The sequence below is a fragment of the Hydra viridissima genome, unplaced genomic scaffold (assembly GCF_058129835.1).
Source record: "Hydra viridissima isolate aposymbiotic clone 2 unplaced genomic scaffold, HvirCarnegie_v1 scaffold_1, whole genome shotgun sequence".
Taxonomy (NCBI): domain Eukaryota; kingdom Metazoa; phylum Cnidaria; class Hydrozoa; order Anthoathecata; family Hydridae; genus Hydra; species Hydra viridissima.
In genome coordinates, this window is record NW_028324300.1 from 22,523,367 (window position 1) to 22,540,185 (window position 16,819).

The window sequence follows — 16,819 nt, forward strand, 5'->3', positions numbered from 1 at the left end:
ATGTGTACTTGAAAAATGTGTACTTGAATCACCAAGTACTCTTCAAGTAAACATTTTTAGATTTCTAATTTAAATTTTAAATTTCTAATATATTTTTTTATTTTGAATTCTTATGCGGACGCGCCGTTTAAAGATGGCGATCGTAATTTAGTAAAAAAATATAAACCAATAAAAATCTTCTGTTATTGTATCAAGAAAACAGAGCCCAAGAAAATAGAGCATGGCGATGGCAGCAGTAAAAGATTTGACTGAAAAAGTAAAGATTCTAGAAAATAAGCTAGATGAAAAAGTCGAAATCATTAAAAACCTAATACATCGAACTGAACATTTAGAAGTTTTAGAAAGACAGAACAAGAATGTACAAACTTTAGATAAGGTTGTTTTTGAAAGCAAAAAAGCATGGAACATCGTAGCTGGAAAGAACATTAAGAAGACTAAAGAGCATATTAACATCATCAATACTATTGCAAATGAAACAGCAGAACGAATGAAAAAAGAAAATAACATACTAATTTATGGAATAACCCAATGTAATGATGATATTTTAGGGAAAAAAAAGCTTGACCAAAATGAAATAAACACAATTATGTCTAAAATTAACTCAGAAAGTATAAAGATAAAAAAATTGACACGTTTAAGTTCTAAAATAGAAGGTAAATCAGCGCCAATAATTCTTGAATTAGAAAGTAAAGCCTGTATAAATTTAATGTTGAAAAATGCATGCAATAACAAGGACAAAATTAATGGTATTTATTTTAACGTTGCTATGACTGAAGCAGAAAGTTACCTTATGTATCAACTAAGCAAATCAAACTAAAGAACTAAATGCTTCAATTACTAAAGCATCGTCGATATATTATTGATATCAGAGATTACAAAATAGTGAAATTAAAACGTACACAAAATTAGCAATCAATGAGTTTAAATATTAGTTCATTCAAACCAATTTTGTCTAATAATAAATTCAATAAAAAAAAACATTGCAACTAACACATTGACTAAATATGTTAAAAAATCTCAGACTCGTGATGTAATTAATTCCGAAAAACATAGCATAGATATAAATAAAAATTGTCTAAGTTGTAGATACACAAATGTTACATCACTAAACAATAAATTTGACTTGTTTCTATTAGATGTTGCATCCTCTAAACCTGATATCTATATGTTTACAGAAACTTGGTTTAATGAAAACTCAGTTACACATGTAAATGGTTATCAAATATTCCTTAATAATAGATCAAAAAGTCGTTCAGTTAAAACACGTGGAGGTGGTGTTGCTATCTATGTAAAAGAAAGTTTTGTAGTTTACTCACCCAATGATAGTCTTACTAAAAACATCAACATTGAACATATTTGGTGTATTTTAGGTATAAAAAATGAACAAATTTTACATTGCTGTATTTATCGACCACCTGATGCATCTGAAGAAATAAATAACTATATTTGTAAAATAATAGAAACAGCTAAAAATAAAATTGATCATAATAGGTACTCTGGTTTACTTATTTCAGGAGATTTTTATTATCCAAATATAATATGGAAAAAAAAACAATGTTTAAAACATGAAAAAATATGATAACTACTCCACAAAATTTGTTGAATATGTAAATGACAACTACTTACATCAAGCAGTTATATCACCTACATATAATGCAGATTTAATTAATGGTAATATCGTAGATTTAATTTTAACAGAAACAACTGAACGTATAAATAAATCCATCATAACCCAACTTCTGGCAACACTAGAAAGGGACACCAAATACTTAGCTGGAAATATTTCGTAAAAAACACTACTAAAAATGAAATGTCATGTTTTGGGAAATCTGGATTAAACTATAAACTTGGTAATTACACAGTCATAAATAAAGCTATTAATGAAAATGATTGGGAAAGTCTTTTTGGAAAAAATAGTAATAATGAGTACTATGAAATATTCCTAAATATCTATAATGAATTCTACAACAGTAGAATACATTCCTAAAAAAAATATAAACTTCAATAACAAATTACGGCCCAAACCTTGGATTGATAGAGAAGCAAAAAAAAGCAATGAAAAACGAAACAAGCTTATGGCACAAACTATTATCTAATGGTTTTAAATGTGACAAGCTAAAAGTCCAATATTTTTTAATCAACAAAACAATAAAAAATCTAGTTAAATCGAAAAGAATAAACTATGAAAAAAAATAGCAGAGTCATCAAAAGAAAATCCAAAACTATTTTCTGCATATGTGAATTTAAACAGAAAAATAAAATCAGGCATTAATATGATAACAGATAAAAATGGTTCTTTACAAACAAATCGTGATAATATTGCTAATATCCTCAATGAAAACTTTCATTCAGTATTTCTTATAGAAGATCTAACAAATTTTCCTAACATTACAGTAAAAACAAGCAAGATTTTAGAATGAGATATAGACTCAGTAATAACTCAAGACACCGTTAGAATTAAACTAAGTGAACTAAATGTCAATAAAGCATTAGGAGCAGATGGTGTAAGTTCATATGTGTTAAAAAAATGTCAAAATAGTTTTGCAAACCTCTAGAGTTACTGTTCAAAAGATCCTTAAAAGAAGAACAAATTCCACTCATATGGAAAATGGCAAATGTAACACCTATATACAAGAATGGAGATAAAAATGATCCTGCAAACTATAGACCAATTTCATTAACGTCAATACCATGCAAACTTCTAGAATCAATCTTAGGTGACAAAATAATGGATTACATGATAACAAACAATTTGTTAAATAGTGATCAACATGGTTTTCGAAAGAACAAAAGCTGTACTACTAATCTACTAGAAACACAAGATATTTTATTTGATGCTATTGAAAATGGCTGGTGCGTTGATATGTTGTATACAGATTTCTCAAAAGCTTTTGATAAAGTACCTCATATGCGATTGATGTTAAAGTTAATATCATATGGTGTTTATGGAGTAATTCTAAATTGGATAGAAGCCTATTTACATAATAGAAAGCAGCGAGTAGTTTTAGGGGATTGTGTATCAAAATGGCTAACAGTTGAGAGTGGAGTTCCACAAGGTTCTGTCCTTGGGCCTCTTCTATTTCTTATTTTTATAAACGATCTGCCAGACACATTAAAAAAATATATTAAATTATATGCAGATGATAGCAAAATTATAAATATTTTTAAATCAGATGAAGATATCCGCATAAACAAATTACTACTAGATATCGATAATATTATGAAATGGTCGTCATTATGGTTAATGAAATTTAACTATGAAAAGTGTAAAATTATGCACATTGGCTTTAAAAATTCATGTATAACTTATTCAATGTTCGACGCTGAAACTCAACAGAATAATATCTTAGCAACATCAAAAGTAGAACGAGATTTAAGAGTAATAATACAATCTAATTTTAAATGGACCAGTCATATTGATAAAGCTGTCGGAAAATCAAATAAAATGCTAGCTCTTATTAAACGAACTTTTAAATATTTTGACTCGAATATGGTAAAAAAATTGTACACGACTTTAGTAAGACCCCATCTTGAGTTTGCAATCCAAGTATGGTGTCCTTATCTGAAGCAAGACATCTTAAGGTTAGAAAAAGTACAGAGAAGGGCAACAAAACTCGTACCAGCTTTTAAAAAAATGCCAAATGAAAAAAGGCTACAGTTATTGCAATTAACAACTCCAGAAGAGCGTCGTTTAAGAGGAGATCTTATTTTTCAATATAAAATACAGAACGGTTATGAGGAAATAAATTGGATAAACGACTCAATATCTAAAGTTTAATTAAAACCTTACAATTTTCGTAGTCATAACCAAAAGTTAACAAAGGCATACTGTAAGAGTAATGCTAGATATAACTTCTTCTCGTGAAGAGTCGTAAATGCTTGGAATGGTTTACCATCACATATTGTCGAATCAATAACAATTGACCAATTCAAAAATAAACTTGATAAATCAGAATATTGCAAAAGTGACTTATAAAATAGTAAATAATATTTATATACATTGAAAGGTAAATAATGCTATGTTTAAAAGATTTATACCTGTTATAGCACAACATCTTCTGTTGTTGTGCTCCACATATGATTTTGTACATTTTTATTATTATTATTATTATTATTATTATTATTATTATTATTATTATTTTTATTATTATTATTATTATTATTATTATTATTATTATTATTATTATTATTATTATTATTATTATTACTATTATTATTATTATTATTATTATTATTATTATTATTATTATTATTATTATTATTATTATTATTATTATTATTATTATTATTATTATTATTATTATTATTATTATTATAATTATTGTTATTGATATTATTATTATTATTATTATTATTATTATTGTTATTGTTATTATTATTATTATTATTATTATTATTATTATTATTGTTATTGTTATTGTTATTATTATTATTATTATTATTATTATTATTATTATTATTATTATTATTATTATTATTATTATTATTATTATTATTATTATTATTATTATTATTACTATTATTATTATTATTATTATTATTATTATTATTATTATTATTATTATTATTATTATTATTATTATTATTATTATTATTATTATTATTATTATTATTATTAATATTATTATACAAATTTCTAACATGAAGTTGTAATTTAAGTTTCTACTTTTAACTTCTTTGATTCTCTAGTTTACGTTTCCACATCAAACTTGAAATTTAAATTTCTAATTTAAATTAAGTACTTCATCTTCTTTAAGTTTCTAATTGAAACTTCACTTGAAATTTCTAATTTATATTTTTTCTTTAAATATCTGCTATAAATTATTGTCTTTCAAGTGCTTCTTTAAATATCTCTTAATTTTCATACATAGGAAAATAGTTAAAATATTATATATTCTTATTGATAAGTAGACTAAAAAAGTCTTTTTCAAAAAACATTTTTATAATTTTTTGTGGTTTTTTTTAAACTTGGAAATAAGCGTAGTTTTAAGTATAATTACTTCTTCAATAAAAGATATTTTGCATCCTGGATTGTTAAGCATCCAGTTACCTGTCTCGTAATAACTATTTTTAAGAGATTTGAAAAAATTATGGTCTAGTGGCTTATGATTACAGTGTGGAGATGTGATAAGCCTTGTGTCATTCTCTAGCAATATTAACCACCTCAAGTGTGTTATGGCTATGATGAATAGCAAGCAAAAGTAAGTAAGAATAATTTTTAGATGACTTGATAACAGCAGCAAAATGCATCAGTCAATGCATTAAAATTGTGCCATTAGTCCATCCTTTAGCACTGATACTTTTGCACAGTTTTCTACAGACTCAGCAAAGAGCTGTAGCCCAACAGGAGCTCTATTTAACAGAATTTGAACCATTTTTTTTTAGGGAAATTCCAATTTATTTTGTGTTGGTTTTAATTTATTTAAGATATAAGTAGGTTAAAAGATGTGCAAAAATAAACTGAAAATAAGTCAAAAGTAGTTAGAAAAACAATTTTGAAGTATAAAGAGCAAATTTCAAAAGTAAACTTCCGAGAATACAAAATTCATAAAACACACATCTAAAGGAAACATAGGATATTTGCAGTTCCAAACACCAAGAAAGGAAAAACACTTTTTCAAATAACATTAAATGATGTAAAATTTATTAGGCAAACGCCTCTTCAAAAAGATTATGTAAGTATTGGTTGTAACCAACACATGCAAAATTGTCTGACTTTATGTAATCTTAAAGAACAGATTTTTGTCTTTTAAAACTAAATATTCTCAAGAGATTATTGCGTTTTCCAAACTCTGTATCTTAAGACTGAAGAGGTGTATAACTGTTGGAGCATCAGGAACTCATGCTGTTTGTGTATGTACCAACCATCAAAGTGCAATACTCTTAACCAATTCTATTAATTCTACATAATGTTATTGATCTATACAATTAAGCAACAAGTGCTTTGGATCATGGAGTTATGATATACATTTGTGTATTTATAACATTTGTTTTAGAACTTCTGCTTTCTCAATTTTTTTACTCTCTAATTTGTAATTGTTCCTTGCATATTTATTAGCATTAAAGCAAAGAAAATACATCCCAATTTATTCCTAAACGATTTTTATGTTTTTATAAATATTTTACTTCTTTTATGTACACCAACACAAGACTTTTCAATTTTCTATATGCTTGTCTCATTTAATAATTGAGGTATGTATGTATGTATGTATGTATGTATGTATGTATGTATGTATGTATGTATGTATGTATGTATGTATGTATGTATGTATGTATGTATGTATGTATGTATGTATGTATGTATGTATGTATGTATGTATGTATGTATGTATGTATGTATGTATGTATGTATGTATGTATGTATGTATGTATGTATGTATGTATGTATGTATGTATGTATGTATGTATGTATGTATGTATGTATGTATGTATGTATGTATGTATGTATGTATGTATGTATGTATGTATGTATGTATGTATGTATGTATGTATGTATGTATGTATGTATGTATGTATGTATGTATGTATGTATGTATGTATGTATGTATGTATGTATGTATGTATGTATGTATGTATGTATGTATGTATGTATGTATGTATGTATGTATGTATGTATGTATATATGTATGTATGTATGTTTGTATGTTTGTTTGAATGTATGTAAGAAAAATTATAAAAATAAAAGCAAGCATGTGCTATGAAATTAAAATAGATTTCAACTAATACGATACTCTCAAAAATGCAGATGAAAGAAAAGATATTCAACCTTGGCATAACTTAGTGTACAATATCACAAAGGCCTTTCGTATATTATATATTGATAAAACTTTGGGGGCAAATTCTACTAATGCAATACAAAAAAGTTTTACAAATATTATTAAATTTTATTAAGTATTATTAAGGTAAGTTTAAAATTATTTGAATGAAGTCCTCCTGCAATCTGACGCCAATTTTTCTTTAATTAGTACTACGACAGTGTTAGATGTTTCAGTTTTAGGTAATAGTTTCTGCTATAGTAATTTCAACCTACAATGGAGAGTAAAAGTTGAGAGCTGGGAATCAAAGAGTCAAAGGTTTTTAGAAGAATAATGAGTAGAAATTTATTTGTATTTCTACATAATAAAATGAAAATACTGCTAAAATAAATTAAATTTGTAAAGTATGCTCTAATTTTGTAACTATTTCATGATTTTTACTAACACGGTGAAACCAGTGCTAGAAGAAATAGAAGAAATTCGCAATGTAGATATAATACAGTGTACAATAAATTCACAAATAGATTATCTGATATTAGAAATATTCTTTTGAAGGACAAAGAAATATATGTGTTTATATTTTTTCATTTAATATTATTAACATTTTTCTCTAATATTTGAATTTAGTACCGTAAGATTGGGTGGCTTTGGCCCATTTTGCACCTTAATGTCTATTGCATGAAAGCCACAAAAGTTATTTCCTCAAACACTAAGTACTATTAGAAGTACATAGAAAGGACAGTTAGAACTATCTGTCTCCCATTTGAAAATTACTTACCTGAAGTATCTTTTGGATGGTTTCAATGGTGAGCCAAACTCGCCATGTGTGTTGACTTTGGCCCAACCCTGTAAAAAGGGACTAAAGGAAGCAAAATAACAATAAAACCAATAATATTTAGGCAAAGAAAATAAATTTACAAATATAAAGTGACAAAAAAAGATGTAGTAACAAAGTTCTTGTATACAGTAAATAAAATATAGGTACAAACTAAACAAGTATAGGTACCAAGTAAACAAAACAGTTTAGGTATAAAGTAAACAAAATTGACTAAAAAAATGTTTTAAAAAATTTAGTGAAAAAGTTCTGGAACTGAATAATTTCCTCTTTTCGAGATTTTCTTTCGTTCCTCAAAAAAATCGACTATTTCAGACTGGGGAAAAAAAAGTTGCACTGCTGGTAGTGACCATTTCCAGTTAAGTCCTTTTTTTTCATAATAGTAATTTCTGCTCCTTTTTTTCTTAATTTTTTCAATTGCAAAAAAAAAAATTTCCAAAGTTACTTTAAAATTATTCAATAGCTATTACATTAAATAATATTAGTTATCAAAATAGTTAGTTATAAAGTTTACTAATTGATTAGCTAAATATAAATAATTCAAAATAAATAAACAAACCTGTCCAGGATTTAACTCTCCATTGCATTTAACAATACATAACAATTCTCTACAAGATTTAACAATATTTTGAAAGTTCTTTTTGCCTAATGCCGAATGATCTAAAGATTCTGTATGACTTTCTACGACTAAACTTACATCCGCAAAAGTTAGATTAGAAGTCTCAGTAGTTCCAGTATTTGTACTTGGGCCAGCAAAGTCAATGTTGTTGGTCTCAATTGCATTTATAATACTGATAGGTGTATCTACATTATTTGAATTTAATCTATTATTTTCATTTATAACACAAGATGATATATCTGTTGAACATAAGATTTTACCTGGGACAGCACATACTTTACGTCGCTTTGGTTTTTAGAACCATCTGAGGGATCATCCAGTGACTTACATAAATGATCTAAAAATGATTGGCTTACTAAATCAGTAGTTGAGTCTAAACCTACATTACAACATGGTAGTCGTGAAAGCACTTGAGACTTGTCTAATGGAAAAATTCCAGTTTTGCGAAAACCAGCTCTAAGGTTATCATTCCCATGTTCATTTAAGTTGGTAATTAAACGGTCAAAAAGTCTAGGAAATTCATCTTAAGGAAGAGAAGCAACTCTCCTTCCTTTTCCTTTCTCCTTCCATTCACATAACATTTTGCGCCAGTTAATCTTCATAGGTCTAAAGTAGGCAACATTTAATGGCTGCGTGAGACGTGTAGAGTTTGCTGGTAATGCCACAAATCCTATGTTATTGATTTGATATGCATCCATTACTGCAATGCTCAAATGTGAAGATACGTTATCATCTATAATGACACTTCTTCCTTGAGCCTACTTAAGTCTTAGAAGAAGTAAAGAGAAAAACCAGTCCTCAAAACATGTTGAGTCAAATCAACCACTTTTTGATCTGTTTTAACGTGCTTTTGGTGGCCCATGTTCCATTCATGTATTCCATAACGACTCAGCTTTGTAAACAACATAAGGTGGTAGCAATTCATCATTAGCATTCCCACAAAACATTACAGAAAACGAGGTCTTTGTAGAATTAATTATGCGTTCAGGATACTTACATCCACGCTTTGTTAATTTTTTTTTTTTACCTGGATCATCACTGAGATTGGTTTCATCATAATTCCATATATTATCAGGTGATATATTACTTATTTCAATTGATAGATTTATAAAGTAGTTATCAATCACAGTCGTTCCTATTTCTGCTCTCTTTCGCTTTATGTTGCTTGCAAATCTTACTGTAAGTTCTGGATTTTTTTTTAAAAAAGATCGAATCCAATCGCCACCTGGAAAATTCTTTTTGAACTGAGGTATAACGACGCCTTTTTTCTCTAAATACCCTTTTACTATGCATCTTAAATCATATTTATCAACAGGAAAACCAAACTTTTTTAAAACGATTTTATTGCATATGCCTTAAACATGTCTTCTTCTTTTGATGTAAATATTTGCTGACCACCATACTTTTTAGGATATCAGCTATTCCACGACCGTCTCACAAAAAATGATAAAATTAAACCAACCCAATATAGATAATACTATATATCAGTAGAAAGCTCGACTTCTCCTCTTTCAGAAAATATATAGCTTATTATAGTATGCCGCTATTATAAAAAATAACATGGGCTGAAACAGAAGGTAAAAGTAGGCGTTTTTGCAATAATTTAATTCATTTTTAATCACCAAAGTTAAATTGAACCTGTAAAAAATTCAAAACTGTCTTGCTCATTGCAATAAGGTTTTTAGCTGCACTAATCATTCCTACTTATGATAAAAACATACTTATTGCCATACGAATTCAGAATACCATTTGTTTTAATCAAATGCTATTACCACTATTGTCACGCTGTGACATGTCACGCTGTGACAATTAGGGTACCAATCGTTTTATTTCTTAGACAACCAGTAAAACTTAGGGTTTCAAAAATCCAGCGCAATGAGAACTCAATCTAGTACATCTAAAAAAATACTAACATGTTTAAAAAAGTAATTAGCTCAAGTTATTTTTAGAATCTTTTTATGTCACGGCGTGACGTCACGGCGTGACAATTTTTTAACAACATTTAAAACAAAATTTAAAACTGCTAAACTGAAACCACAATTGAGTTTTTATCAACTTTAAGGACCCAGATTACTGAGCAGCCTACTTTCTTTTACATCATCTACAAAAACTACAAATTACAGGTATGTTTTGCATAGGCAACATTTGGAGGATGAATGCTCAGCTATCCTTGAGGCTCTCTTTTGAGATACATAGAGCCTCTCTAAGGGATAACTGTAACTCCATTGAGCCTTAGATGTAATACGTGCATCTCCATAACTAATGTGTTGCCTTTTTTTTAATCTTTCAAGGGTTTAACATGCCTCTTACTCATGCTGAGCGTCAAAAGAAATATCGTGAAAGACAGTTAGAAAAGTTTGGCAAAAAAGTAGTTAAAGAAAAAGAATCAAAAAAAAGAAAAGAAAGAAGACTCGCTAATTTGGAGGCTGAACGAGAAAAAGAAAGGCAGCGAAAGAGAAAGAGCAGACAAAAAATAGCAGAATCAAAATCTGTAGCTGTTACATCACCCCCTTACAAATCTGCTAGCACTCTTGGAAAAGCTGTTAAGAGAGCCGAGTCAGCACTACCAAAATCACCCAGAAAGAGGGCTAAAGTTGTACAAAAACTTTTAACAAAAATGAATGAAATCCCAAGCCCAGAAAAAATAATTAGTAAAAATGCATTAGATGCTTTAACTGTAAAATTGGTTCTTGATTTTTACCAGCGTGATGATATATCCCGTCAAGCACCCGGTAAAAGAGACACCATTGTGGTGAGATTAAAGAACAAGAAAGAAACTGTGCAAAAACGTCATTTGTATATGAATGTTAATGAAGCTTATGCTGTTTTTAAAAGTGATTATCCTGAAGAATCAGTCGGAAAATCAAAGTTTGCTAGTTTACGCCCACCACATGTGCTTTTGTCTAGTTCAATGTCAAGAAACGTTTGTTGCTGTCAACAGCATCAAAATATAATTCTTATCCTTGAAGCCTTGCACAAGTTTGATTCAAATTTTCCATTGTATTCACATAAATTTCCTCTAAGCATTGTATGTGATGGTGAAAAAGACATTTGTTATAATAATATGTGTACCACATGTAAAAATGCTGCAAAGTTTCATAATCTATTTCTTTTGAATGAAATTGACAAGAATAAATGCATTACATGGTACCAATGGGAAAAAGTTGCAGAAGGTAATGGAAAGGAATATATTAAAAAAATTGAAAAAAAGGGAAGAGTTGATGATCTTTACAGCAGCTTTTCAAAATCTTTACCTTCATTTCTTTGGCATTATTTTATTAAACAGAAACAATCAATTACATATCGTGATCATAAGGTCCAACTTCAAAGTAATCAAGACACAGCCGTTCTTCAAGTGGATTTTGCTGAAAATTTTTCAACTTTGTGGCAAGATGAAGTGCAGTCAGCACATTGGCACAAGAAGCAAGTTACTGTTTTTACTGCTGTATTTTGGTACCAAAATTCATGCTCATCAGCTGTCATAGTTTCAGATGATTTAAGCCATTCAAAAGAATCTATTCTTGTATTTGTTCATAGTTTATTATCTAAGCATATTGAATCAAGTGTTAAAATACTACAGGTTTGGACAGACGGCCCAAGCAATCAATTTAAAAATCGTTTTATTGCATCAGCAATACCCTGGTTGGAAGAACAGCATGGTTTAAAATTATTCTGGAACTTTTTCGCTGCTTCTCATGGGAAAGGACCAGTAGATGCTATTGGTGGGACCGTTAAAAGAATAGCAACGCAAAAAATAATCCAGAGAAAATGTATGATAACTGATGCCATAACTTTTCATGAAGCTGTTAAAAATGAGACTAATTTCAATGTCTATTTTGTTTCTATGGAAGATATTATAAATACAATAAAAAAATTTAAAATTGATGAGTTATTTACAAAAGCACCAGCAAAACCAGGAATATTTGCAGCGCACCTAATTCAAAACAATAATGGTAAAATAGAAATGCGACCCTATTCAAGTGCCAAGTATTTAGTGAAACAACTTACGTCTTCAGACGAAATCACCAAAAAACTTTAAAACGTTGTATATATGACAGCAATATAATATGGACGCGATTTGACACTGATATAGTATGGGCGTGTTCGGCAGATTGCTATGTAAAAACTATTTTTATGAAGATGTAATTATATATTTGTCTAATACTTCTCTATTTAGTTTTAAATTTATTAAAAACAGCCCATTTACCTGGTTTATAATTACCCAAATGTGTCTGGTCACGCTGTGACGTCACGCTGTGACGTTTACCACTAGTTAATTAAAGGTGCACCTGTTTGAAATTTAATTAAATAAATGTTATTTAGCTATAAAACTTGTAAGAGTAATGTCTAAACTTTTTGTTTAATGCCAAGTTAATAATTCAGTTCATCTATATTAGCTGAATCGCGATGTTGATCTAAAAACTAAAAAACAGTGAGAGAATTTTGGTCACGCTGTGACGTTTTATATTTTCTCGCATGAATAAGAGGCTAATATATCCACCCTAATTTTTTTTCTTTTTTTTTGTAGCACTTTTTACGAGCTAACAAAATAGCAAAAAAAAATTCTTTTTATATATATTTAATAATAAAATATTGAAGGCTAAAGGCAAAAAAAAAGACGGTTGTCACGCTGTGACGGTCGTGGAATTGCTCATATGTCTGTTTTATTTTATTTTTTAATGTTGACCTTGGTATATCGTATTTCAAAGCTGCTTGTCGTTGAGTAAATATACCATTCTTTAAATCTTTTAATACATTGTCTAACTGTTCTAAAGTATAAGTAACATATTTTCTTTTTCCACGATTTGGCTTGTAATTTTGTGGCATATTTAAACTAAGAGCTAAACAATTTTACTACTACAAAACTTTTCATTCCAACATAGTAACTACCATAATATCTATAAATGATCACTAAAAAAGGTTTACTCTAATACATGGGGTGACTTTAGCCCGGGCCAATGTCACCCTATGTAGTGGGCCTAAGACAACCTATTTTTTTTTAATCTCAATTGCATAAAAGTAATAAACTGTTAAGCTTTCAAAACAAGATAGAATCAAACACTAATGGTTTAAAGTTAATTCAGTGTATATTCCTATAAAAAACCTTCTCCAGGTACTGCTATCGATGTTAAAGTTTACACACCTAAAAAAATTCGGATTTTAGGTGCTTCTTCTAAAGTGCAACTTACAATAATATCACAAAGACTCGAGTTAAGTAAACTAAGTTAGACTAAATAAATAATAAATTTCCTACAATTTGCTACTAAACATTAACCGGCATACCTTGAGGTATCGATTTTAAACCATTTTTAAACAAAGATTTTGCTTGGGCTAAAGTCATCCTGTAGGGCCAAAGCCATCTTACGGTATTTGTAAAGACCTGCAAGTATCTAAAAGTGTTAGTCAAATTCGACAAAATTCAAAACAATCAAGACAATTTGCAATCAAGACAACCAAGTTCATAATTGTTAAATTAAAGTTGAGGTTATGCAGGTCTAAAGCTGTGCAATTGCATTTTTGATGACTGTTCTTACTTTAAGGCGTTTTTCTTTCTAGCAAATATTGACAGCTTTTATTCTGATAAAAATATTGGTGCCATAAAATAGGGGACTAAAGGTTGGTTGTGATAAGGGCTTAAAAATAGATTTAAAACCCTGTAAATAACTTTTTGCTTTGTATTTAACTGTAGGATGATGATGTAATAACTTTTGATCAATGGTTCTGAGTTGAAAGTTAGTGAATCGCTGATACTTTCAAGAGTGCACTTTGCAAATGCATTTAATTTGTTTTTTGTTGTAGATTATTAAAAAGAGAATATTTTCTGCATAAAATGACTTTAAAACGAGCGGGTTATATATGTTGTAAATGTTAGAGCTTTACTAACAGGAATGATAAAAGCTTCAATAGTTGTGTAAGCACTGCAAATAATTACGTCTTCATAATTATTTGTGGCAATACCATCTTTAAGTAATTAAATTTTTAAAAGTGTAAGAATGGATTGATTTATGTATTATAGTAAGCTATAACATAACCTTATTTAGTTGCAAAAGCATATCTGTTTCTATTTAGGCACAGACGCAAAAGTAAAGAATATTATAATTGAGAAAATGACAGATTGGAAAAGATTTGCTCGTCTTACTAATTGTAGCATTAATGTGAATGCTATTATTGAGCAAATAGATCATGATGTGAGAGGAGGAGATAAGTCTAAAGTTGAAAAATTTCTAATAAAGCTTGGTGAACTCCACCCAAATGATTACATAACTTACATACAGAAATCTCTGAAAGCTATGGGAAGGAATGATTTGCACCAATGTATAGCCTCTATATGTGAGTTTCTATTATTTCTTGCAGGTTTTGTTTTTCTTTATGTGAGCTCCACAAATAATTATTATAACGATCTATATTTTATTTTCAGATGCAAAGCAGCATAAGAGTGGTAAGCTAATTTACTTTAGAATGTTTTTTTTTTACATTCTGGTTTTAGATTTTTGAAAATTATAATGCCAGTATTACTACTACTACTACTACTACTACTACTACTACTACTACTACTACTACTACTACTACTACTACTACTACTACTACTACTACTACTACTACTACTACTACTACTACTACTACTACTACTACTACTACTACTACTACTACTACTACTACTACTACTACTACTACTACTACTACTACTACTACTACTACTACTACTACTACTACTACTACTACTACTAAAAATAATATTAAATAAAAAAACAGGTTCTTCTTCTGCTTCTTTATCTAAGAACCCTTTTTTAATTCCTCTTACTTTTTGCCTTCTAACTTTTCATTTATTGGTGAATTTATAATATCCGTTTGATATACGTAATGCATCATGTAATTTTGAAGCATCAATCATAAACCTCCCAGTGATAACTCCTAAAGTTTTAAACACTTCTAAAACGCCTTGAAAACCATCATTAAACGAAATAATAGCTGAATTTAAAAATTTTTCTAAAGACCTTTTACTAACATATATATCTTTTGGGCATCTTTTCCAAATAACACTATTCAAGCTTTCATTATCATTCTGTGCTTGACCATGAAGTCACTTTTTTGGTAAATCTTGATTAGATGGAACTTTAAATATAGGAATTACAACTTCGTGAATAGCTAATGGAAGGGTCAATTTCTTTTGATATTTAGATAAGTTAGTTAGTTTATCCGACTGCCACAAGCACCAGCTTGTTTTTGTCTTTGGACAAAATTGATGGCGGATGTTTTCATGCTCAATTTCAGAATTATGAAAAAGCACAGCACATACGGATATCTGCATATTATAGAGATTGTCAACATTTTGTCGTATGGCCATGCCGTAATTGTTTTGAAACAAATTTATTGCTTCGTCTGTGAGGTTACCTTTGCCACTTAGACTAATTTGACCAAGTTTAATATCAATAAGTTTTTTGTCTTTTTGATTTTGACGCAAGTTACGAAGACGAGTTCCCGTTCGTTTTTGAACGTTACCAACACATTCCAGTTTCTCAATACTTATATTGCCATAGGGTTTTGAGGAAACAACATCAGTGAAGAAGAGGTATCACCATCCCCAATATATGAAGTGTACCTTAAATTATTCTTCATTATCAATCGAGAAAATAATATCACTGCCCCACATGATTCAATTGCACCTGATGATTTTTCATGATTAGCATCACATCACGATTTAAACTCCAATAAAGATATCCAGGATTAAGGGTTTTCGTTTTCAAGTGCAAATAACCTCTGCATTTTTTTGAAAGAACAATGGCATCTTAGCACTTTCCATTCTCTCTTGAAATTATGGTTACAAAACCATTTAGCGATTGATGTCCACGCTTTTGCCAGGTACCATCAACAGATACCTGACAATTTATAGGTTCATTATGATCAACACAAAAATTCATTCTGGTCTGGAATGCAGCTCTAGTAGTACTTTGAATAGCAACAGCCTCATATGCTTTGTATAATTTATTAGTCAAATAGTTAAAGTTTTTTGGCGTCATAGGAGGTGGCATATTTATCAATGCTGCAAAAGTACGCAAAGATTCATAACCTTTGCCAAGTTCTCTTAAAGCTACAGTAGCATTAAGGTTTACTGCTGCAAGAGGTTTTCCTGGAGAGGTTAAGATTTTTTTATAACTTTGAAACGATCTATCGTATATTGAGAAATATTCACATGTATCACATGATAACTGTAACTCGTATGAGAACCCATTTTTGTTTTGTAAATTGTTTTTTAGTAACAGCTTTCCATCATTTGAACAACACTCTTTACATATAAAATTATTAAACATTGTTTTTAAAACTATAAAGTTTATTAAAATATTGTAATTATTCTCATCAAGCTCATTTTCTACATCGTTAAAATCAACTTTTTGTTGCAACTTTTTTTCACTTTCACTTCCTTTTTTGTTTTCAACACAGTTTTGGTTAAAACTATGTATGCTTTGACTCCTAACATGTTGGTTACTTCGAAATACTCTTTTTTTAAATATATTTATTAGATCTTGGCTTTTTTGTCAAGAACTTTCAATTTTTACTTCTATTTAAAATGTAACTTTAATGTCTGTACTGCTGTTGTCACTTTATATATCA

At 28.9% G+C, this 16,819-nt stretch overlaps 1 protein-coding gene and 1 pseudogene across 2 annotated transcripts in view; one reads left to right on the plus strand and one right to left on the minus strand.

The window, feature by feature from the left end:
- LOC145200001 (uncharacterized) overlaps positions 1-16,819 on the plus strand; it is a 69,296-nt gene that overhangs the window by 34,801 nt on the left and 17,676 nt on the right. For both annotated transcript variants that reach the window (XM_090076508.1, XM_090076509.1), the window contains 2 exons: positions 14,279-14,539; positions 14,628-14,648. In XM_090076508.1, the coding sequence (XP_089932634.1) occupies positions 14,279-14,539; positions 14,628-14,648 (282 nt within the window). The remainder of the gene's footprint in view (positions 1-14,278; positions 14,540-14,627; positions 14,649-16,819) is intronic.
- Positions 7,826-9,572, minus strand: LOC149893944 (uncharacterized; annotated as a pseudogene).